The sequence below is a fragment of the Hakea prostrata genome, chromosome 4, assembly GCF_041222555.1.
Source record: "Hakea prostrata isolate BN-2017 chromosome 4, UWA_Hpros_2, whole genome shotgun sequence".
NCBI lineage: Eukaryota > Viridiplantae > Streptophyta > Magnoliopsida > Proteales > Proteaceae > Hakea > Hakea prostrata.
In genome coordinates this window covers 49,204,029-49,222,986 of record NC_142603.1, presented here as the reverse complement: position 1 = coordinate 49,222,986, position 18,958 = coordinate 49,204,029, and the positions used below count along the sequence as shown (strand labels likewise).

Genomic DNA, 18,958 nt, shown 5'->3' with positions numbered 1-18,958 from the left:
TTTGCCTAAATGTATTGATGCCACGAATCATTAAGCTCCGTTTGTTAAGTGACGGCATGTCATCTTTATATTTTCAAAAACCCTAAAATAACATTTATTTTTGTCATTACTTATTTACCTTTTATGTCAACTCATTGGGATCCCGACTCTTTGAAATCCGAAATGAATAAAATATAATGGCAAATTTAGTATTTCATATAATTTTTTCTAAATTAATGTAACTTCATCTTTCGACTTCTTAATTATAGCAAAATGGACAAATTTTACACCTAAATTTTATCACCGCTAGAAATGAAGGTGGCAATAGTAATTTTACAGAATTTGATTAGTAATTAAACTATAATATAAGGGGGCAATAATAATCCCCCAAATTTTTATCTGAAACAAAAATAAAGCAAAACAGAAGACGAAGAGCCTCCTTCATAATACATTAAATTAGGAGTTGGTTACACTCATATAAATGTAAAGCCAAATTTCATCTCACAACAACCCAAGGGAATAGAACATGCCCATCACTAAGGAGGTGGCCCACCAGGACCCGGTGGGCCAGGGGGTCCTGGAGGTCCTGGAGGTGAAGGTCCTCCTCCAAAGCAGTCTTTCAGCAACCAACAACAGCATAAGATGTTAAAGCTGCACAATCACCCAATAACCCAATTATTAAAATACAAAATAAATAAATAACCCTATTATATCGAATTATAGAGGAAAAATGGAGAAGGATAACCATTGGATTACTTAAATGTCACATGGCACAATCCTATGAGGGAATTACAGGGAATTGTAGGGAAAGGAATTACAGAGGATCGGATGTGAATCCCAGGAAAGAGCGAGAGGTCTGTCATTATAATAGGAATGAGGTCTACCCTGAGCGCTCACAAAATAAATTGTAGGTGGGACCCTAGTGGGCCCCGCATGGACTCCTCTCCTAACATGTAACGAAGATGCATGAGGAGAGGATTGATAGACCTCTGCTACCTTAACCGGTAAAGGATCCAAACTCAAAACGAGTATATGTTAATTAATACTCACCAAGATGATATGAAGTTTCCAAACCCACCAAAGAAACCATCCGGTCCAGGCCACAAACCAGGTCCTGGAGGTCCTCCAGGTCCCGGCGGACCGCCAGGTCCTCCTGGTCCTCCAGGTCCCATTCCTCGCTGAGAAAGCTTTCACAAGCGGAAGCTTCAACCACCACCACCACCACCAGCACAACAGAGAACAATGGTGAACAAATACAACCCAAGTGCACAGAGATGAAGAAATTCTTATAAAGGGAGACGAAGAGTATCTGGACTCGTTTCTTATATAGCAGCCTTGGTTGTGCATGAAACACACCAGAGTTGGAACTAGTGTGTGTCATCTTCACATACAACGGTCGGTCAACTGCCAAAATGCTTTCTAGCAACTACTTTTAACTACCAACTCGTGCACACCTACTCCATCTCTCCGAGCTTTCTAAACCTCATGCATATACCTTCCTCCTTACCTGTAAATCACAAAGGCTTTACCTTGGGATCCCAATAAACTTGTTAGAAAATTGCTCGGTTATTGCTGTTTTCCCATCAATTCCTGTTACTCGAACTACCTCTAGGCTCTAGCTGAAGTTTAAATCCTTTCACCAGTCAACTACAGAAATACTTTCATGAGAAGACATTGAAAAACTAGTACTCTGTTATATGGGATTGATTGGCTTGGGCCTTTACCCGTTTACTTCATTTTCCTGGTTTGGGCTTTGAGTGCCATAAATTTAAGCAAATATTTCAAACCACTCCACTTACAAGATCCATTTCTGTACCTTACAAGCCTGCTGAATCAGGAGTTCGGATCGTCTCCCACGACAATTTGCACTCTATGCTCCCTGACAGCTATTGACCAGAAATTACAAGAGAGCCCACTAGATTAGGGTAGTTTTTTCTTTTTAATATTTTATTATTTTTTACTTGTGGGTCCCACATAGTTTGTGGTTGTTAAAGCCGTTGGGAAAACACAGAATGCTTCCCGTCAGGGGAGATGATCCACACTCCTGAATCAGGATCTCTTTGGAACCACAACATCCTGTGCAGTTTGGACAGATAGAGATATATATGTTCTCTCCTCGTACTTCTTTACCACACATTAAGGCTGGGGTCCACCTCTGAGTGCCGATGAAATGAATCAAAAGTGAGACTTTACCGAACCCTACGTGGGTCCCGCCCTAATATGGGTTACAGAAATGTAAACGTGAGGGCTCAAGATCCTGTCCCTTTATCATTAAAAGTGTTACTTGAGGTCATCCCAATCAATATTGATCATCAGATCAGTATAATTCACATGGCAAACTCAGAGCTCATTGGGCACCCCTTGAAGAGGCCCAGAAGCCCAGTTTGGGAATGTATGGGCTTATCCTTGCGGCCCAGTATAATCAGTTGGGCTCGGATGAAGCAGCAGCTCTGCCCAACCCAATTAAGACTGTTATCATTGGGCTCAGGTCAGGTCATCCTGTAAATAAGAGGAGATCGAACTAGAGAAGTCCAATAAGGCCCGATCTCGAACAAGTCCAGATCGTGCCCCCCGATGGGGAGCGTAGAGCGCTCCCCAATGGCTGTTGACCACAAATTACAGGGGGACCCATAGGGTTAGGGTGATGAAGTTTTTTTTTTTTTTTTTTTTTTGGGTTGTAGGCCTCACATAATTTGTGGTAGTAAGGCCGTTGGGAGAGCACAGAGTGCTCCCCGTCAAGGGAGATGATCCACACTCATCTCGAACCGATTTGAAAACGGTACAGAGCCGAAATTTAGTATCGGTCCAATTCGACCATTTAGCAAGTTGCCTTGAGAGGTTGTTATCAGTCTGAAACAGCCACACTCCACAAATGGAGTTCTCTGCAATAGATAACAAGATAGAAAATGAAAGAAGAAGAGAAGCTTAGTGGATTATGGTCCTCAATGGACCTCTTCCAACTGAGAAATTCCTACTGTCTCTCCACTCTATGGTCCCCTACAAAAAACTACAAAATGAATAGAAGAAATCTGTATGTTCTGGTTCCCTCCACTCGGTTTAAATTTCTGGTTTTCTTTTCATAAAAGAAAATGCATGGACCAACCAATTCATGCTTGATTCCTGAATGCTGACAATATTGGGACTTTGGACCACCTTTGCATTATACACGCCTAGTCTTGGTAGCTTCTCTGTACCCCAAAGAAAAAAATTAGGTACCTTCTTCATATCATATAAAATTTTGGCACATTCGAGGCTAAAATAGTAAATTCTTCCTTTCGCGGTATCAAGAAGGTTTGTCGTCAGATGTGTCAATCGGTCCGGTTTATTTGGTCCCCACCAATTTAAGGTTTTAAACCGGTCTCAAAAAAGAATAACTGATATACGATCAAATATGAAACGTGATATAAGTTGTAAAATTATATAATGTCTTATACATCAAATCAATAACGATAGAAAAACAGATTCAGTATAGATGCATCGTCAAAGTAAACAAATCATTAAAGAAATCTACAAATCAGTAAGCACTGCAGATATATAGTGAAACTATACACTGACTTTGGATGAAAAGTAGATATCTTGTCGATTCTTTCATCACGCGCAAGAATGAACAGAGCGCTTTATTTGTATGATTTAGATATTTTTATTTTTCTCCAAAGAGAAAAAATGATTATAGTTAAGTACCTAACAAATCAACTAGTATTATTAAGGGGGAAAAAAGTTTGGGTAATTATATCATATGGTTGTTTTGGCTATAGACAAAATAATAAACCCTCTAGAAAAAATTTGAAACCCTAACTGTCATAACCAAAATAGTGAAAGTACCTAATCTCCAAGACCTTTATATCTTCACCAGCCCATCATGCATGTACTTACAAATGAAATTAGAACATAAACTCATACACGTTTAAGCTCTAACAAATCTATCATTGGAAGTGGGCCCACAAACAGCATGCAAGTATTAAAAGTCCAAAACTGCCAGCCAGGCCCATTTAAAATCCTCTTCCATGATTAGGCACTTATATCTAGAAGAAGAAAATACCTAACCCTTACCAAACTATCCCATCATCTTGGTACCACATTATGCTATATCTAATAATGAACTACTTATTCTTCACAAGCTATGTAAATTAGGGTTTTATTATTCTTTGCTTCTCCAAGTTTCCAACATTTGATCTTTTCCTTGAATCAATTAGGAGTTTTGATCCGAATCGGATTCTTCTATTTCGACTCGACTGAAACTGATTGAGAATCGATTAAGATTGGCGTAAATCTTAGGAAACCATACGACTTGAATCGTTGAATCCATGGTCCCAATCATGAAAAGTGAAGAGTAGTTATCCCCACCCGTATCTACGTGAATGTGAATAAAAGTATTAATCAATTCTAATACGGATACCATACCATGAAGTGAAAGGGGACCAAAATTTTAGAATCCAAACAGCAAATAGGCCAAGGAAGAAGCAAAAGACAGAATCAATTTTCTTTCTCAGGGGTTCCGGTGGGGGGAAGGAATCAGGAATGGGGAAAAGTTGCTTCTTCATGAAAAGCACCTTTTGAAAATGAAGTCACTTTCTCTCACCAACACTTAGTGAGAAAGACTCACTTTTTTTCTTTATCTCTAGAAAAGCAAAGAAACCTAATGACCTACCTAATCTACACATAATGAAAGCCCATTTATTGATAATAAAAAGCTGGGCCCTCCCATGGGCTTTTATTTAAATCTTAATTTAGCTTTCCATCCATGTCACACACGTACTTTAAATCTACATTTTGGCTTAATTGATAGCAATTTATATGGTTTGGTTTGTTCACTTTCCCTTCTCATTGGATCCTTTCATTCGTATAATTGTATCTAGTGGTGGTCCTGCATTGGATGTGGACTCAACAATGAATAAATCCACCACCAATCACCACACTACACGTGTGTCTCGATCATATGTTGAAATAGTAATTAAACGAGTAAAGGATACGCGTAAAGAATTTTTTTACATTCACAAAATAAGTGAGTCTAACTCCTCGACCTTAGCCTTGATTTAGGAGCAAAATATCCCATCATTGATCTGTCTTGAACTCAGATTGTATTCGATCAAGAACTCTGGATCTTCTAGCTGTCAGGGTTGACGTTTGTACTCTTGTTACACCTCTCCACCACAGATTAGAAAGGGGTTTACCTCTAAGTTCTGATAAAACGAACTATAGACAGGGCTCGTGGGAGTCCCCTTCTTAAGATGTGATTGAGAGGTGTGAGACAAGCATAGACCTCTGCTTGTCAATTTAAAAGATCTGGACTTCTAATCGAGCCAGATATGGATCATCGAATTCTCAAGCCTAATGCATGTGCAAAAACTAATAGGATTAGCTAAAATTTTATTGTACCATCAAGCAATCTTTCAAGACTCTGCATTTGGTTTTATTCGAAAAAGGAAGGAAGGAAAAGAAATCTTTCAAACTAATAAAGCTAACAAAGCTTAGTTGAAAACACTAGTGGACATATAAATGAAGCCATTGGTCAAAATATTCCTAAACCCTTTTTTGACATGAGAAGCAAACTTTAGTTAAGTCGGTAATCGATGTATACTTCCTATATATGTATTAATCTCCTAGTCTAAGTTGGACAAATAGAAGCTACAAGTTTCATGTCTATGGGTAGAATCAATTGTCAAATTTTGTGGAAATGAATGCATAGGATTCCTTTAAATTCTTACTTACCATGTTCGACTTGATACAATGATAGCTATTTTTATCAAGATAGAGACATATAACTTAATCCAATGAAGATATGGTGAAGAGAGAATCTCTTGAGTCATCATATTTGACTATTCGAAAAGACAGAAGAAGGGCAATTTCGACGACGGTTCCATCTAGATCCTAATAATGCGAACATGTGATTTACTCAATTAAATCTAAGATAAATCTTAGAACGTTTCCAAATCATCTAGTTTAACTGCTTGAAGTGCAATTTCCTCTCTTTGTCATCATGGAGAGTTTAGAACTCTCATGAGAGTTGGGATTTTTTTTTTTTTTTTTTTGTCAAGGTAAATCAAGTTATGTGCTTCCTCACATTTTTCACCATATTGATAGAAAATAGTTGGGACCCACGAGGGGATCTATTAAGATTTTATCTCCGAATGATTTTATTAGCATTTTGAAGTGATTCTTATTTATTATATAGTAGAGAAATATGAAGAGAGCACGCTCCTCCAAGATGAACACTGGAGAAGCCCTCTCCAAGAGATGCACAAGAGAGAATCATTACCATAACAGCTTTGAATTGACCTGGTTCACCCAGACCAAGATCGGTTCAACCCGACCGAACCGTATAATAATTAAGTCACGTCAGCCCTCCCCTCTTGGCCTTGGTCGCATTCGCATACAAAGGAATCTCAGGAATCCCTGTGGTGCCAGCTGTCACCTTGTTCATCCGGTTCACATTCTCTTTCACCCTGGCCCCACCATTTGTATAATACTGTTTATGCGGATAACGAGGGAAAAGACAGTGAGAAGGGCACAAACCCCAACACCTCAATCAAGTAAAGTATCGTATCCACACAATAGAGGTTTTTATCTCCTGCATTCCACCATATAACCTTCGTCGCAGGACCGCCCATATCCAGCTTTTCCTATCCGTTGGATTATTACGACTAGTCAAAGATTATCACATCCAACAGGATAAAAAAGCCAGAGCCAATGACGTGGACGTAGTTAGGGATTGGGGTAATTGAGTAATTTCGCTAAAAACTTCGAAACATCGAAACGGGTGGGAGCAGTTTCGTTAGGCGAGTCCGAGTGTGGTCCAGCCTCCCATCTCCACGCTTCACCGACGCGTCACTCGCGGACTCATCAGTCAACTTCCATGATGGAGCCCCAACCCAAAAGTGGACCACTTGTCAGTACCATATGACGACACGTGTAATGCGTTGATGTCATCCAGTTAACGGTAGAGTCACCGCTTTCTAAGAGAAAGCTACCTTGTTTGGTCACATGTGGTTAGCTAGCTGTTCCAACGGTTCGATCCGATTTGGTTTTGGTTTGATCTTACGGTTCATAGTTGTATTCTTTGGTTTCTTTTATCGGTTCAAATTTGATTTACAACTATTTTATTTTGCATTTCTTTTCAACTACGTATTTTCTCCTGAACCTGACCTGTCCTTTGATGAACTTTCAAATTGGAGGTGGCTTCCAATTCGAATTTGAAGACTTATTTGGTTTCACCCGATTGACTTGGAGCTTACGGATAGAACCCATCAAACTTATGAATTTATTTATTTACTTGTTTTGAACGTGTAATTAACTTTCCTGAGAATATGCTAAAGCCCTTTTGTTTCTTTCTCTCTCGCCTTTATTTGACTCAGAGAGCGAAAGAGACAGAGATAGAGAGAGAAAAGGGGGGAATGTGTAAATTAATGACTTTTGATAATCACAACTAATTAAACCTAACAAAGTAGCAGATGACGATGAGAGGAGGCAGGAGTTTGATGGAACTCTCCTTAACTAAACAAAAAAGTAATGGAAGAGAGAGAGAGAGAGAAGACAGCAACTTTTGATTAAAAGATACTGAGAAATCTGCGCTTTCAGTGCATGATGGGATGCGATTGGTTGAGATGATGGGATTGATAGTCAAAACTCATTTAACCACACAACAACACTTTCTCTCTCTCTCTCTCTCTCTCTTTCTGATTAACCAAACAAGAAAGTAATTAATTCCGAGTTAAACACGGCACTAATCATTCTTTCCAATTGTATTAAATATTTCGTGGCAGAGAAAGATGCATTTAATAAGTCGTGGGCGGCTGATGAATCACTTCACCCACCCACCCCTTCTCTTCTCCAGTTCAAATTTTCAATTGTATTTGTTAGTTGTAACTACAATCTGAATCACACCTCCCTACTCTGCTCCTCTCCCCTCGTGTGGGAACGAGAGAATCCCGGAACACCACGCGTGTGTCATTTATTTATTAATTAATTTCATTTACACGATGTGTTTTAATGTTTAATGTATGAACATGGCTACATTTTCCTTTTTTAAAATTTTGCTGAGGAGTTGGGGTTGAATACTAAGATTTAGGTGTGCCAATTCATCATGACTTACGTATTTGGTCACGTATTGAAAAATATATTTTGATATAAATACTTTTACCCTAGCATTCCCCGACAAACATTATTAGGGCGAGCCTTCTTAGTCAGAGAGTTTGATTCTACAACTTCTTCACTCAAAAGTGTTAGTCACTACGGTGTAATTTATTAGATTATGATTTTGTTACGATCTTATAGAAAGCATACCATTTCCAACATCCATCATTTACAAGGCACATGAAAAATGAATTCAAAAAAACAAATATTTTGTCCCTTGCCCTTTGCTATGTCACGTGAAAATGACCAATTTATCCTTCATCCTTTTTCAAGACTACTTACCTGTATACTCGGAGCTTGTAGCAATTGTGGTCTTTTTTGTTATCCATGCGATTCTTAGAAGATGATATGTGACATTTTTGAGATCTACCAAACTTGATAAGGACAGAAAAGATTACAACCATGAGCCATTATATCTCGAAGATACCACGCTTGGCCTTTGAAAAACTATACGAAAATGCCACTAAGCAGCAAACAAAAAATCCTCAACCGTTGCATCAAAGTATTATCTTCCATGTTGTTTGAAGAGTTGACCGTCAATTTTGGCCCCAAAAATATTTTTTTAAAAAATCAGATAAAAATCAGTGGGGTCCAATTCGAGAATTTAAAAATCGGTTTATCTGCCAGGAGTTCGGCCGATTCCTTGATCTGTGGTCTTGCATGTGAGAGTTACGTTGTAATTTGCTTATTTGCAAGTCATCAACTAAAATGACATAAATACCCCTACTGTAAAACCCTTTTATTGCTCGCTCGCCATTGGTGCAGACCCAATATTCCTTTCAACGGTCAAGATACTTTCTTGTGCAGGCCTTCTCTCATCTACACCTTTCAAGTCCAAATCTTTCGCTTTTAGACATAAAACGACAGATCCGTCAATCCATACTGTCTACCCCATCAATCCATGTCCTCTGTTTAACATTCATATTCCTAAAATACCCCTATAGTCCATGCTTCATACGAAGTCGTCTGAGGTCATATCTGTCATTTCAACTGAAGAATCAATAATTCGGTCAATCAGAGCTGTTCCCGTTGTGGTCTGGGAATTACGAGGGGGTTGAGTGAATATCGTACTTCTGTACTTCCCCAGTCGTTCACCCTACCGTGCTTACGTGAACCAAACACAAGTAACTTTAATTAACCCACTTGAGTACCGTATTATAGAGCTTCTACTTCACGTTATCCGTCCGATCGGAATCAAATGAAAAGCATCAGCTGGTCCCACTTAAAAGTTCCTTCTGCTGCATGGGATCGTCGTTTACTGGCCTAGAAATTGGGAATTCCCGATATGGGTTGTCGATATTATCAAGTTCTGGAAAACCGGTCTAACCTGGTTCAAAGATATACGTATAAGAATACATTTATACGTCTTCTTGCTTTTACTTTTTGCGGCTGCGCTTCTTCGCAACCGGATAAGGACGCTCTTTCACTGCAGATCGCACCGTAGATCGAACGGCTATTATAACACCTCAAGATACATCAGAGATTCTTAACCGTCCGTGATACCACCTGGACTATATTAACCCTGGTTAAATATTTAACCCCATCAGAGAGTCCCTGTCTCTTCTCCATTTCTCTCTCTCTCTCTCTCTCTCTCTCTCTCTCACAGCTGAGCTTATATATCTGAACTCGGTGGTGGATTTTCCGATCTCTGTTTTTATGTTCGCCGAGAAACTAAAACCCTAAGTTTTCAGTTGTTCTACCTGGAGTTTTAGTTTTGAGATAATCTTGAGGTGAGTTTTGAGACATTTGTTCTTTAATGACTTCTCAGATCTAGTTCTGTGTTTGATGGTGGAAGTAGAAGGTTGTTACTGAAGCCTGAAGGTGAAGAATCTTGTGGATTTGAGTTTTGGTAAGCAATCTGTGAACGAGGTGTCAATGGCGTATTTGTTTCCTGAAGAGGTGCTTGAGCATGTTTTCTCCTTCGTTGATTCCGAGAAGGATCGAAATGCCATTTCTCTTGTTTGCAAGTCTTGGTATGAGATCGAACGGTGGTGCCGGCATCGGATCTTCATCGGCAACTGTTATTCGGTTAGTCCTGCGATTACAATCAGACGATTTCCGGAGCTCCGATCTTTGTCGCTGAAAGGGAAACCTCATTTTGCTGATTTCAATCTGGTGCCACAAGGATGGGGAGGTTATGTGTATCCTTGGGTTACGGCCATGGCTCAACCTGAGGCCTATCCTTGGTTGGAGGAGTTGAGATTGAAACGTATGGTGGTGACTGACGATACCTTGGATCTGATTGCTCATTCTTTTAAGAACTTCAAGGTTTTGGTTCTCTCGTCCTGCGAAGGTTTCACTACCGATGGACTTGCCTCCATTGCTGCCAATTGCAGGTCTTCTTTCATATTTCTCTCACTATAAGGTCTCTTGTTTATTTTATTTTTTTGGGTGATTTTGGTAGCCGAGTTCTTTCTCCCAGCTCTGTTGAAATCGAAGCCCTAGTTTCTCAGTTGGTTCTTGTGCTTATTAACAAAAAATGCGTGGAAGATTTAATATTTCCCGCTTGTCCCTTTTTTCTTCCTTTCTTCAGTTGAGAGTCCCAAATTGTTTGATTCTAATGATTTTCTTTTTTGGGTTGAAGTGGATCCCGTCTGTAGTTGAGATGGATTTTAGTCGTCGTTTCTTCTTGGCTATGGCTTCATTTCTTGAATGGTATGAAGTTTATTTGCTTTGTGGGTTCTGATTCGTGTATTTGGCATGTAGATTAGGAATCCATGGTTCTGGAACTGTAGTAAAAGATGATTGGGGTTTTTCTTCCCCCCCCCCCCCCCCTTCCTTTTTTTCTTCTCTAGATCTGGAGTGTAATCGATTGCTCGAATGGCTTATATAAAAAATCTAGTCAGTATCCATTGGTTGCTTTCTACTTTTGTTTTGGCTTTTAGATGTTGGTTTCTTTCCTGATTTCAGTGGTTGCTCTTTCGACAATGTGGGTTCCTTCTTCTTCCTGTATTCCTTTTTTCTTTTTCCTTTATATGTGTAAAGCTTTCTGTTTATTTCGCTCTTCTGGGTGTTTTATGGACACATCAATGGGTAAGTGCGGAAAGCATACGCCGTAGCATTAATACTTCGATTACACGGTCAAATTTCATCGCGCAGCATTGTAGTCCCCTGACTTCCATCCCATTTTCCAATTAGTATAGTTCAGGTTTTGTGCTTCGCAAAATAATACCCTCCCTCTAATTCTTTTTGCTAATGCTGGACTAGGTTCTGTATATGTCTTAATATGATAGCCAAGTTAAGCATTCCAATTCTTGATGTTGCTTTCCTGAGTTAGTTCGGATTTCCATTTTTTTAAATAAATAAATAAAAAGAACTAAAAAGATATAGTACTCAAATTTCATGGTAAGTTTTTGACCCCCCAGAAAGAATTCATGGTAAGTTGGATTTGGTCAGGAAACTTGTCCTGCTGCTGTTAAGTTTCAATTTTTATATGTTTTTTTATTTATTTATTTTTATTTTTTAATCCCTTAGCTACAGCTGCTAAGCTGTTCAATCTTCCCAATATCGGTCTTAATGTTGTTTCCTTTTGTCCCTTTTGTGAATACAGAAACCTGAAAGAGTTAGACTTGCGGGAGAGTGAAGTGAATGATGCAAGGGGAAATTGGCTTAGCCGTTTCCCAGAGTCATGTACTTCGCTAGTTTCCCTTAATTTTGCATGCCTTGAAGGGGAGGTGAGCTTCTCTGCACTTGAACGCCTGGTAGGAAGGTGCACCAACCTCAGGACCCTACGGCTAAACCAAGCTGTGCCCCTTGAAAAGCTCCCCAACCTCCTCCGCCGTGCCCCCCAGCTGGTTGATCTGGGTACGGGGGTCTTCTCTGCTGAGGTCCGTCCTGAACTCTACTCAAAGCTTGCTAGTGCCTTTGCAAGCTGCAAGGAGCTTAGAAGCCTGTCTGGATTCTGGGAAGTGCTTCCTGCTTATCTCCCAGCTCTCTACTCCGTTTGTGCTGGACTCACATCATTGAATCTGAGCTATGCTACCATCCGAAGCCCGGATATCATCAAGCTTGTTAGCCAGTGTCACAATCTGCAGCGGTTATGGGTATGTTCTGGTTAATTCTGTGTAAGCTAATTGGCATTCTGTTGTTAACTTTTAAAGTTTGAGGTTGCACACCTATTTCAGTTTTCACCTGATGGACTACAAAATTACAGGTGCTGGATTACATTGAAGACAGTGGTCTTTACGCTCTTGCAGCATCTTGCAAGGAATTGCAGGAACTGAGAGTATTTCCTTCAGCCCCATTTAGTGCAGTGCAGAATGTTGCACTGACAGAACAGGGCCTTGTCTCTGTTTCAGAGGGTTGTCCCAAGTTCAATTCAGTGCTTTACTTCTGTCGCCAAATGTCCAATGCTGCCTTATTTACCATTGCCAGAAACCGCCCCAACATGATCCGCTTCCGATTGTGTATCCTTGAGCCTCAGATTCCTGATTACATTACTCAAGAACCACTTGATGCGGGCTTTGGTGCTATAGTGGAACACTGCAAGGATCTCCGGCGCCTTTCCCTCTCTGGTCTCCTGACAGATCGAGTATTTGAACACATTGGGACTCATGCCAAGAGGCTTGAAATGCTGTCGGTGGCCTTTGCTGGGGACAGTGACTTGGGCCTCCATCATGTACTGTCTGGGTGTAAGAGCCTTAGGAAGCTGGAGATCCGTGACTGCCCCTTTGGTGGTAAGGCCCTGTTAGCCAATGCATCAAAGCTGGAGACAATGCGATCCCTTTGGATGTCTTCATGTGCTGTTAGCTTTGAAGCATGTAAGCTGTTGGGTCAGAAGATGAGGAGGCTTAATGTGGAGGTTATGGATGAGAATGAACCACCAGACTCTACACCAGATCATTGTAATGTTGAAAGGCTCTATGTTTATAGAACGGTTTCTGGGCCTAGATTGGATAAGCCAAGCTTTGTTTGGACAATGGATGAGAACTCTGCTATGAGGCTTTCATAGCTAATCCATTCACTGAATTGGTTGATCCATCATTCTGTGGTGGGTTTTGCATCTGGGACGTGGAGTTCTAGGTAAAAGTTGCATTTTGCATTCTTCATTATCTGTTTAGTTGTGAAACTTAACATGACTGTGCAGACGGAATGTTGGGGATGGTGAAGAACGTTAAGAGTTACTAAAGGGGGTATACATCAATGATGGAATATTGGATAGTTAAGATGGAAAAGGGTCATTGAAGAGGTAAATAGAGCGTGGGTTGCCTTGTTAGACGGATTTACTTTATTACTTGTATGGACTCTGGAGCAGGACAAGAAGAAATTGACTCAAGATTACTGGGTAATAAAGAGATCAGTACTTGTTAAAGCGTCTTTGCAAGAGAAAGTAAGCAGATTCTCAGCCTTTGCATGAACTCTGTCTGTGTACATGCGGATATTTCTGCAAAGGCATTGCATTTCCTATTTTCCATTGTAGGAATTTAATCTAACACATAGATTCGGATGTTTTATTTTCAGATAAATAAGTTTAGATAATGAGAAAATGAACTAAACTTTTGTACCAAATGATTTATTGTTCTATGATTTCTTGGTTTTTGTTATTTCCTGAGTCAATTGATTTTGGCTATGCCCCAGTTTTGTTGTTGATATTAAAGTTCTCAGAAGTCTTGTTTTCATGAAAAATGTTCTCTTGATAGGCTTTTAAAAAGCTCAGAAAAATCATCCTTGGATAGCACTGCTAATTGGGAGCTTCGGATTGAGAACCAGGTCATTATGTATATATGTATGAATTTTATTTGCACTTGTTTACCTGGGGGATTCAAGTCTTAAAACAATCATCTGGAATGGCATGGTTCTCTTTTCTCTCCTTGCTCTTTGGTGTCTTCTTTCTTGAAAGGCTTCTCTGGCAACTTCTTGACGCTTTAATTCTTACATAGCGATTGTTTGAATGCGTAAATTTGTATGCCATATCGAATGATTTTGGACCAACGAAGCGTTTATATTTAGAGCAGAGGTGAAGCAGTTCCACAGGAATCACATAAACTGGTGCTCGCCACATCTCTGAGGTTTCGAGAACATTTATTTCTGGGATGCTATCATTAATGGAAATTCTTGCAAGAGTTATGGAACTAAACCATCTTCCTTTTCAGATATCTTCTAATTACGATGACCAGAGGAAATAAACTGATTACGCACTTGATCAACGGCCAGCAAAAAGAGATTATGGAGATCGACATTGCATGCTTCAAAACAAAACTTAAAAGCCTGTGATATTTGTCATTTGTGCTCGACAGAAACAATAGTGCAACAAATGATGCAAAGACGCTGAAGAAACTGAATGAAAATTTCATCTTCCACTAATTTTTAAATAGAAATCAACAACTGTTTATTGCCAAAACAAAAGTGAAGGAAAGCCAAAACAAAGACAAAGATACAACAATATAATACAAGAAGAAGCAGCCAAAAGCTCTTAAGCACTCATGGGTCCTTTTCAAACAGGGATAAAATTGCATTTACCATGTTGGTTTGTATATATTTGGATCAGTCAGAGAAGCTGCAATGCGACAACCATAAAAGACTTGATGAAGTCTAAAAACCACAAAGAACTAGCCTTGTTCATGCTGGTCAACCCACCTCGCAAGGTAGATAACTCCAAATTTTAGTACTTAACTTTTGCAGAACCCTTATTAATCTATTCATATTTTTAACCATGAGGTTCTCTTTGGGTCCCAAAGCATTATTCATTCTGTACTGAAAAACCTCTATATCAGCCATACTGTAACGTATCATCTTGTTCCATAGGCTTTTCTGCAGAGGCTAATTCTGCAATGAGACATGTACATTCCCAATGGATTTTCCCACTGGTAAATCTATCAATATGCTTCTCTACCTACATAGAGACAAAATGTAAAACTGGTGCCAACAGTTCATCACGGAAGAAAGGACTCCCTGAGCTGCGGTCGCTAACTATTTCATTTTTTTCTTCTTTCTAACTTTACACTTGATCTATAGTGATTTACCAATATGGAATCACCCAGAACTGGTGTCACCCTCTATTGATTTCAATCCAAATTGCTGATTCTAATGATCTGATATCAATCCCTAAGATAACTTCATACCCTATTCAGTTTGTAGAGATATGATTCAAGATTGCAGTGATACAGGATTTATATGATCTGATCACAGCATTCCAATGAGAAAAATGGGCGAGAATTGAAGCACGAGATTGTGAAGCTATGAAGCTTGTTTGAGAGAAGCTCCCCAAGTTTTGGAATCTGGAATTCTCTGGTATTTGGAGAGGCAATGTTTATTTCAACCAGAGAAAATATATTATTACAAGAATCTGTTATTCAATTATTTTGGTATTTACACACCCAAACTTTTAATATAATGCATTTCCTTAACCCACAAAGAAAAATAAACAACTTATAATGCATTTCTTAAAATGTAATTCCAAATTTTCAAACAATCGTTTCAAATGAATCAAGCAAGCAGACCTGTAAAGAATCCTTTTCATGTCACTTATAAGTAGTCCATGTAACTAAAAAACATGAGAATCAGGACCCAGCACAAAAGAGGCAAAGGGAATCCAAGAAAGAATCTTGTTGTCATTCAGATCCAACAGCTTTTACTAAAAAAAAAAATTCTGACATTTCCCCGTGCACGAGCAGATTCAGACAATAATTCATCTTAAATGAAATGCTGTTTTGCTCTTTCATCCATGGACAAGACTTTAAGGTACACTTCTATACCAAACAGAATTTGGAAAACGTTCTGAAAGTTATCACATGAAAAATTTAATGTTGCTATTCCACAGTATTCATGCATGAATGATGAAGAAATGGAACACACTTGGATAGCATCTTTATTTAAATATAAAATAGAAAAAAACTGAATGAGAAACTAATGTGTCATGGTTCCTTTTTAAGAAAAATCTATTACCGAATGAGTGTGACTACCTGCAAATTTTCATTGTTAAATAATAAAGAATCATGAAGTAATGGAACATTTACATAGTAACCTAAACAGAGAAAACAAACAAGAAATCGATGTGCTTTGGTTCCTTTGAATTGCAATGGAATTTTATAACGTTCATCACCAAATCTAAAAATGACAGCCTGAAAACTTCACCTGTTAAAGAATATTCATGTTTTATGGTATTCCTTCAAAATAAACTTATACTTAAAAAAAAAAAAGAATGACACTGCGCTATAAATGCCAAGTCCTACATGCAAATACAGCAGAAGCGAGCTTGAAAGTTGAAACAACTATTCAACTACATAGCCGCTTTTGGACAAGAGCGAAGTCTGGTCCCCTCTAAGCTCCACCTCCAAGGGATGATAATTTGGCAGCTTTGAACTTTTGAAGATGAAGCAACAAGAGAATAAACCTCCAATTGAGAACCAGAACTAGAACCAGAGATCGAACTAAACCATACTGGACAAATGGCATTTCCAATGTCTCAAAACTGTTTTGACACAGCTATTAATGTAGAATGGTTAACAGACTCATCATGAAGGCAGGCATCAGAGTAAGCTGGGTGAATGGGAAGATTTTCCAGCACCTAAAACAACCACTACAACTACTACATGCCATGACAACAAAGGGAAAGCACCTACAGGCAGCAACTCTTAAAGCTGAATATTGTCATTGTCAAGAGTTTGGACACACAGCAAAAATTGTGCACAACATCAGCAAGTGACTCACCATTGCTGAAGTAAGCCAGATGATAAGAGGCCCATGTGAACGTGTGACTTGTCATTGCTTGAGTTAGCCAGATGATACAAGTCCTGGATTATATCTATATCCATTTTAGGACATGGACACCAATGAAGATGAAGACAATGGAAAAAATGAACAGTCTCATAGAATTTATATCTTGGTGGCTGAAACCAAGGTAGAAACTCAACCGTAGATGTCTATGTTGAAAAGATCAAAGTGGATTCGGCTGAAACAGTAGAAGAGGAGGGAATCATCAAGAACATTCTGCAAGAGATCATAGACATTAAAAAGATGCTGTTCTTGATGAGGTCGAGCTTAGTGCACCATGGCTCTCCGAAAAGAAGGCTTCACGCCTTGAAGGTTGAATCCCGAAATCTACAAGCAAGCAGGATTCTGCTTGAGAATGTTTAAAGTTGCAAGTCACATTATTTCCCACTTGTCACTGCAAAACCCATGGTCTAGGTTTTCCAAAGCTGGGGAGAGTTGATCAGATTCATTCCAGATGTATAGATGCTGGGCATTTGTTCCACTGGTAGGTTTTTTTCCAATTCATGTAATTTATTTGTTGTTATTATTTTTAATTTATGTTGTAGCCATGGGCCTAAAAAATGGGTAGATTGCGATCAGGACTCCCCTTAATAGGACTTCTTATTTTTTTGAAGTTGTTGAGTTGGTGGGATTAACATCAGTTGTTGAGTTGGCCATGGGTTTCCTAATCCAACTCTTAAATCTTTTTATTTAGTAATTTCATTATCACTTAAGAATGGTAGGCATCTAACACTTCAAGTTTGACTACATTCTGAGTTAGTTCCTAGTCAAATTATATAACTAGTCAGTTATGGTATGGGTCAGGCTTTTCCTTGTTAGTACTTCAGTCTATTTTTGAGTTTGCTAATGTAACGGGAGCCAGAATTATGGACAAAAATTGATTAATGGGAAGCCATGGTTACTGCTCTTCATGCTGTGAAGAAACCCCTTCTGTTTGATCATGAAAACCTTTATTTGTGATTAAGGTAAAGTGGTGTTGGATCCAATGAAGCATTGCTATATGAAGCCTAGATGTATTACTCCAATGTTTATGCTATACCTTTTTTTCAGATTAATCAATCCAGCCACTCAAATCCTTTAAGATGCAAACTATATGTTTACCCTTAATGGTGAACCCTTACCTACGATCAAGGTAGACTTCCTAAATCCAAGTTTGTAACTGATCTAGAGACATATTCTGTTTTCCCCACTTCCCCCTCCCCTCCGTTAAAGCTACTGCTTTAAACTTTCTTTGATAAATCGATTGTGAGATTTAAGATACTACTGAAGTTGTCCAGTGTTGAATTGATTGACCACTACATAAACTAATTTCTGAATTCCAACTGACTTGGTAAATTTGTGTTTTACCTCTAGCTACCGTTTGTTTTCTCGTCATTATACTGGGTTCCAAATCTATTCTATTCACTGGTTTATTACAGATTTCAGTGTAAATATTCTAAACTATTACCAAAATTCTCTACTCCTAGATCATGGTTCAAGGTCTCGTGAGATCTCAGCAAGAACTCAGCTGAGATCTTGGTATTCTGAAACCTTGAGTCAAGATCTCCTATGCAACACAAAGAATTCAAAATCTTAGCTGAGATCTCGGGCTAGTCAGATCTCGGTTGGAGATTAGCATTTAAGTACCTGGTGTCATAAAGTTACACTCGACCACATTTCTTCCCCAGCTGCTTCTTTTGCACTTTTGGCCACATTTTTTGCCGGAAAACTGCTTGAATCTTCCCCTACAAAGCATTAAAACTCTATTTATCCCATTTACAACAAGTATCAACAAGGATCAAGTGATTTTCAAGCCGTTCTTCAAGGAAGGTGGAGTTTTCTTCCCTAGTTTCATTTCTTTTTCAAATAATATGTCCTACATTAGGTGTATGTAGTTGGATTAAATGTATGTTGAATATCTTTGCACCAACTGTATGGAGCAGTCATGAGATCTACTAGGTGGCAACCCTATTGGTTTGGCGAACAAGTGCTCAAAATTAAAATAGCAGCCCTACCATCGTTGCTTCCTCATGTCTCTCTGCCACCTAAGTTTGCTGCCTGAGGCTGCAATCAATACCCCTCACCACCCTCTTGGATTGATTTCCACAAAACCCTCACGGTTGTATCCGTTTGAAACAAGGAACCGTAAAGTTTCATC

The 18,958-nt window shown here is 39.0% G+C and overlaps 1 protein-coding gene and 1 long non-coding RNA gene across 2 annotated transcripts; one reads left to right on the top strand and one right to left on the bottom strand.

Annotated features, from left to right (window-relative positions):
• Positions 1-310: 310 nt before the first annotated feature.
• Positions 311-1,499, bottom strand: LOC149019320 (uncharacterized). Its single transcript, XR_016172720.1, has 2 exons — positions 1,030-1,499; positions 311-630 (listed from the first exon to the last, which is right to left on the bottom strand). It is a non-coding gene; the product is annotated as an uncharacterized LOC149019320 (long non-coding RNA).
• Positions 1,500-9,688: 8,189 nt separating this feature from the next.
• Positions 9,689-14,553, top strand: LOC149019319 (protein TRANSPORT INHIBITOR RESPONSE 1-like). The gene is made up of 3 exons (XM_089153350.1): positions 9,689-10,445; positions 11,660-12,152; positions 12,263-14,553. The coding sequence occupies exons 1-3, from the start codon at positions 9,985-9,987 to the stop codon at positions 13,058-13,060; spliced, it is 1,752 nt and encodes a 583-aa protein (XP_089009476.1). The 5' UTR covers positions 9,689-9,984; the 3' UTR covers positions 13,061-14,553.
• The last annotated feature ends 4,405 nt before the right edge of the window (positions 14,554-18,958 follow it).